General features: G+C 34.2%; 1 protein-coding gene across 1 annotated transcript in view; it reads right to left on the bottom strand.

The window, feature by feature from the left end:
* Positions 1-5,097, bottom strand: part of LOC107447792 (solute carrier family 22 member 21-like) — a 29,034-nt gene extending 23,937 nt beyond the window's left edge. The window contains exons 1-2 of the mRNA XM_021145578.3: positions 4,405-5,097; positions 986-1,089 (exon numbers count right to left, since the gene is read on the bottom strand). Coding sequence (XP_021001237.2) covers positions 986-1,089; positions 4,405-4,749 — 449 coding nt within the window. The 5' untranslated portion in view covers positions 4,750-5,097. The remainder of the gene's footprint in view (positions 1-985; positions 1,090-4,404) is intronic.
* Positions 5,098-6,887: the final 1,790 nt, after the last annotated feature.

Raw genomic sequence — 6,887 nt, 5'->3', positions numbered from 1 at the left:
TTGAAAGACCGTTTTTCTTCTACACAAAGAAAAGCATTTTCACTCTTACAGCTTTACCCGAATACGATGAACAAACTGGACAAAGCGTCATATCTTGAAGTTTTAGAAGATTAGTTTTATATGTACCATGTATATAACTGCTCTTATCAAATTTCATCACTGAAGCTACAACGTGGTACGAAATGTGTAGGAATAGAGAAAATTCTAACGAATTCCTCGAATACATCGATTTAGTTATTGAGGCCACACTGTTTTATCCAGCTGTAGAGGAGGGAATCAAAATTGGCCTAACTCTTCCAGGTACTACGTGCACTATTGAACGCACTTTCAGTACAATGCGAAGCATCAAAACATAGAATCGGTCTACAATGTCCACGAGAGATTAAGTAGTTTGTGCATGTTCAGTGTGCATAAGAAAAGAATCAAAGATAACTCAGAATTCATTGAAAACGTTATATACATATTTGGACAGCAAACAACACGATTATAGTTCTTGTTTGATTAAACAATTCCTTAAATGTTTATGTATCAATGATTACTTACTTATCTGTTTATTAATAAAAACAATTTTAATAAAAAATTTTATAACAAAATTTTTTTTCTGTATCTCTTTAACTGTTTTTTAAAAGAAAAGCCAGGGGGGTGCAAGTGCACCTCCTTGCACCCCCCTGCCGGTGCCCTTGCAACTGGGTGAGCTTGTACAAGTAAGACGTTAATGGTGTAAAATTTCTATTTTCGGGTCCTTTTCAAATGCAATTTCTTACAATAAATACTATAAAACGTAAAATTAAGCTAATTTACGACAATAAAAGTTCTTTTTTAGTTGCGCACGAACAGCCAGCTTAGTGCGTACGAAGAGCCGCAATAGTGGCGTACAATATGCCATCGTCCTATTTTCAAGGAAAACTTCCGAAATGAATCGTCCTGTATACGTAAATTTCAACCCAGTATAAGAATTTTCATTATTTCAGGGAATGCTCATTACCTGTCTGCCAATGCTCCGGTGACAGGTGTACCGATGAGGCCTCCAACATTCTGCAGAGTGAGAACGAGGCTCGGATAATGGCTCTCTCTACACACCATATTCCACTAGAAGAAAAAAACATCTTTTATTTTGCTGTTGTTTCCAATGCCACTTGCTAATATCAGCAAGCCTGCATGGTTAAACCAAGCGAATTTAAGGCAGTGGGTGCTTTTCTTGTTTTTCAGAGGCTCCACTTCAGTCACACATTACGCCATAGCCCGTTTATTGGCAGGGCCTGATTATAGCCTAGGCCCAATAGGCATGGGCCTAGAGCCCACAATTTCTGAGGGGCCTCAAAAATCAGTAAAAATGCTAATTAAAGGTGGGCTAACTATGTCTTGATTTAAGTACTAAATAATAAATAATTCAGCTAATCAGTGACTTTTAGCAAAAATCACTGATTTCAGTTGTTTGTGGTCACCAAACTATTTTGGCATAACATTGTATTGTTTATATTTTGCTTTAATTTATAGTTAGGTAAACTTTTTCTTAGAAAAATAATCTTCAATTGTCTGCTTTTAAAATTTCTTAGAATGTTTCTCTTGAATCATGCAGTCTAATGGATTCTTTTTCATTATTAGGACTACTCTTCAGTAATTTAATTTCAAAATATTTTGTAAGGGGCCCAGAAAATTTGGTGGGCCTTGGGCCTGAATTTATCTTGATCAGTCCCTGTTTATAGGGCGGACTCATTTATACATCCATTCAATCACCACAGATCATAATTTTGACCTGAACCAGAGAACGATTATTCTCCGATTCAGTACTTTCAGAGTTATAATTTGTTATGGGAACACGGAAAACTTGGTGTCCCGACGGATTTAACTTGCACCAGTCACCATTTACTACACGGGAGTCCTCAACTGACGGGGATCGAATTCATGACCGCTTGAACATGGGCCCAACAGCCTACCAACCAGGCTGTCCCGGCCTTTATATTTTTTTTGGCTAGCTTAGAGAAAGAGTTAACCAAACGGAATGTTAAACGGTTAAAGAGAGAAAAACGGTTTATTTCCATATTTCACAAAAAAGGAAGAAAAATTGGATTGACATCTGTTGTTGTTGCATTTTTAAAATTGAATATAATCAGCAGTCTGAAGGAATTCTGTAGTCGCTACTTTTTTCTGTAGATTGTAGTGTAGTGAGAAGTTCGATACTAGTTTGTAGCGATTTCTGCCAATTACTTTTAAAGCTAGTTTAGAATATTTACACGGTTCTAACGCAACTCATTTCTCGCGGGTGGAGGCAATGAAAATGACTCAGCAGTTGAGCGTTAATAGAAATTACGGACTTAAAATAACTAATACATAAACTAGCCATTACGAAAAGTAGATAATTAATCACACTTTTATATGCGAATGCAGACTCGTGAAACATTGTAGTTATTTCAAAGGAAGCATTTATTTTCTTAGAGGAAATAGAAGAGCATTGAAAAATTAAAAAATATTTGTTGGCGATGCATTTCTTAAATTAAATATTCGCTATCGAAAAGGGCATAAAAAACTGAAGTTTAAATGAACAAATTCTGAAAAAAAGAATGTTTTGGAATAACAAACTGGCTCATGTAAACATGAATAAATAATTCTTAATTATTTTCTTATATTTAATGCAAGCCAATTTCTTATTTAAATCCATTTTGAACATTGGTGTAAATTAAGTTCTCCGGCAAAGTTCGTCTCTATAAAGCAGTGTAGTAATCACTAAATTCCAAAGTATAGTTTGTAGTCCCTTCATTAAAAAAAAAAAGTTTCAGTTGAACTACGGGAGTCGTTGCTCTTACGGAAAGACTGCATTTAGACAAACGAAGACCAAGAAAAGTATTTATTTATTGAATGATTTAATTGTTGTAAAATCACAAGATTTGTTTCTAAATTTTAGCTATACAGTTCTTCAAATTTGCATTCCATGTTCATGTTTTTAGTTCGAAGGTAGGCCTAAACAGAAAACAACATCTAACAGCTATTAACAGTGTGCTTGTAGCTTTGTCTTTGTAGTATAAATCACGTAAACATAACCTACAGATACGTAGCATCTAAAATAAACGCGAGTATTCGTAATTCCATCCATCTTAAGTCGGCAGCGTAAGTAAAAGTGCGAAATCTCCCTAATAACAAATTACACGGGAGAAACTTTTTTAACAATAAAAATTGGTTTTTGAGGCAATTCTGGGCACATTTTTTTTTAACTTTCTTAAAAAAATGCTTTCTTTTGTTTTATTTATTTATATTAATAATTAACTTATTTTTTCTCGCATTATTTATTCATTTTTTTTGTATATTATTTTGTATATAAACAAAACAAAAAAATCCACAAGCCGTTATGGAACATTTTAAGAACTTTTAATTGAGAACACATTTGCGATACGACTAAAAATGTTTCTTAGTTATTTTTTAAAATTTATAATGAATAAAAATAACCTTGTATTTCATTCGTTACTAGCATTCAATGTAGTTTAAATAATTGCACATGTTAATATTGCATACTTTCTCTCTTTATTTATTAACCCTTTAATAAGGCAATATTTCTCTAGTAATATTAAGAAAAGAAAGTAGAGAAAAACAATAAGTTTTATTTACTGCTCATCAGCTGCAAGTAAGTAAAACTCATAAAATAAGTTCAAAATGTAGAAAAAGCATGGAAAAAATTACAGACCAATGAAAAAAGGGGGGACGAAAAATAATTATAAAAAGTAACAGGAAACCGAAAAAAAAAATCCGAAAGAAAGGAAACAAAATTAATAAAGAACCGGAACGCCGGGCACATTTCCGGTTTTTTATTAATTGTTTTTCGGTTTCTTGTTATTTTTATTATTATTTTTCTTTCCCTACCCTTTTCCATTGTTCTATAATTTTTTCCATGCTTTTTCTACTTTCTCAACTTTTACTATATATATATATATATACTTTATTTACATCGTACTAGAGCTGCACAATGGGCTATTGGCGACGGTCCGGGAAGCAGCCCTGAGGATGATCCGAAGACATGCCATCGCAATTTTGATCCTTTGTAGAGGGGAGATAGCTTCCCTGCTTTGGTAGCCCGACGACCTGCTCGCGAAGTCGAGCACTTTACCATAGAACAGTTTAACGATACCGCGCACTTTCGGTCCCTACGCAGGCTGAACAAAGTGGCCATCCACCCTCCTATTGACCTCCAGCCAGTGATGCTGCTTGACTTCGATGTTCTACTGGGATCTTTACGATAGGTTCACTGAGGGACACAACTATTTATAAATCATACGCTGATAACGTCATTTATTCAATGTATTATGCAATCAAAAAATTATACTTTTAAATTCTTGCTATTTCTTTCATCATTTACATTTCGTATAGTCACTGAATAATTAAATAAATTATTGGTTTAAATAAAAAATCACTTACCTGTGACGCTGCTGTCACTTCAAAATATGTTGTGTCATACTCCCAGCCATTCAGACATTCTATAGTTTCTTCTGTGGTATTCTGTAGCAACGCTGAATAGTTCCGCATCAGGCATGAGGGATCTTCTGGTGCCTCCACCACACCCCGCCTCTCCACAGCAGTCATATTCATGAGGGGGCTATCCCCAGGCACATTGCACCAATGGTCGGGCACAGTGAGAATGAAGATCAGGGCCATGCTCAAGGACGAGTTTAGAAAATAAAGAGGTGCGACGAACAAAAAAAGCAGATTCCTTTGGAAAGGGCCATAACCACCCACCTCTTGAAGGATATCTTCGAATTCCATGATGACCGGTAATATTTTTCCAACGAGGATATTCTATTTATTTCACTTAATTCACTCGGTTCATTTAGTTTTAATATTTAGAACGCGGATGTAACTTAATTATGGAAGATGAATTCGAGAGGTTCTTAACAAGTTTCAGTTTAATAGCTGACTAGTTCATAAACCAGGTGTCTACAAATTATGAAGCAATGGGTTTCGGTAGTTCATAAACCAAACGTTTACAAATCATGTATAGTTTATTTAATACCGCGTTCATAAACAAGGCGTTCACACGCCTTGAAAAGCCGTAAGACGAAAAGACAAAAACTCTAAAGAATCATTATCAAATATTTTAATGTAAATGAATGCTGCTAAACTTTATCGCTGAAACTGAGGGGAAAGAATGTTTTACTCTTCCCCCCTTTTTTTTATCACTAGACTCATAATTTTAAAAGATTGTTATCTGAGTTTAACTTGTTGCAAAATTGCAATTGTGTGCTCTTTTTATTTTAGTTTTTAAAAAGAAGAATGAAGACGTTCGAACTCGGACTCTTCACAGAATGATTTACACTAACGAAGATTATGAGAAATTTTTCAAGTATAATTTATTCGCGTTGACAGCAGACGACATTTCTGCTTTTATTTTTTTGTTAATATATCTTATTGCAGTACAAATGAAAGAGGGTATAAGTATGAAATACGGGAGGTCATTCAAATATTACATATTTTTGACAATTTTGGACTCCCCCCCTTCTTGTCAGCTAAAATAGACTCATCACAAAAATCCCTCAAACTTAAGTAAGAATCATCCCCTCGTGTTTTTTTGCGTTTATTGTTTTTTGATTTTTATTGTAGTAAGCTAATTTTAGGATATAATTAAAATAAAAAAAAGTAACTTTGCACAAAACAAATTGAACGTTTTCAATGCATTTAATTAAATTTTTAGAAAATATTCTCCAATAAATTTTTTCCTTCCCCGTTAAAATCAAAATTTCTGATGGTTTTCCACTGATGGACCAACATAANAAGAATCCCCCCCTCGTGTTTTTTTGCGTTTATTGTTTTTTGATTTTTATTGTAGTAAGCTGATTTTAGGATATAATTAAAATAAAAAAGTAACTTTGCACAGAAAAAATTGAACGTTTTCAATGCATTTAATTAAATTTTTAGAGAATATTCTCCAATAAATTTTTTTCCTTCCCCGTTAAAATCAAAATTTCTGATGGTTTTCCACTGATGGACCAACATAATCCTGATGATAGTCATCATGAATCACTATAATTTTTGATGGTAACTAACATCAGTAACCATCACTCCAATGTAGGAATTCGGACTGATTTATGATGAATACATAAGAATAGCAACTTATTTTGATGGTTTCTACATGTTGAATCATTAAAAATTTCCATCATAGTTTCTTAGAAATCAAATGTTGGAATGATTCTGAACAACCATCATCCTACTATAGGAATTGGGACTGATATGTGATGGGTTAACATAAAAAAAAATGGTATTTTTAAGAGAACCAAAGAGAATTCCCATTAAACCATGGAAATTCATAATTGGAACCATCATGAACCAATGGTCCATGAGAATCAAACTTGTCTTGATGGTTAACCATTATGGCATTGAAGTACAGGGGAATGATGGAAGTTTGCTGGCATATCAAAAAGCATGAATGCATAATGTTGGACCATCATGAATCGCACTGAAACCAACATAAACCATCAAAATGTTTTGATGGGATCATCAAGAATTTTGACTTCCGAATGCATGTAAAAAATTTTTGATACATTATTGCATCCGACTAACCTTATAAAATTTCTTTTGCAGATACATTGGTTTAGACTTGGGGGAATGATTCTCAGTATTGTGATCTGCTTTCCGATTACCGTGTACTGCCAGGATCAAAATTGGAATGGACATTACTATCAGCATTATTCACCCAGTTCAATATGGGTTGCACAAAACCACAACAATCGAGGAGGAGATCTGGAGTTGCAAAGTTCAATGAATAGACCATCTTCCAGGTTTGGAAGAATGCCTTGGAAAAACCCACAGTCCAAACCACAGTGGCAATCTCCAATGTACAAGCGAAAATGGCAAGATTCGCTTTCAAAACCGCAATGGCAACTATCGAAAGCACACCACATGAAACC

Source organism: Parasteatoda tepidariorum, chromosome 7, assembly GCF_043381705.1.
Source record: "Parasteatoda tepidariorum isolate YZ-2023 chromosome 7, CAS_Ptep_4.0, whole genome shotgun sequence".
Lineage (NCBI taxonomy): Eukaryota > Metazoa > Arthropoda > Arachnida > Araneae > Theridiidae > Parasteatoda > Parasteatoda tepidariorum.
The sequence above is the reverse complement of the archived record's forward strand: the minus strand, read 5'-3'. Positions and strand labels throughout refer to the sequence as shown.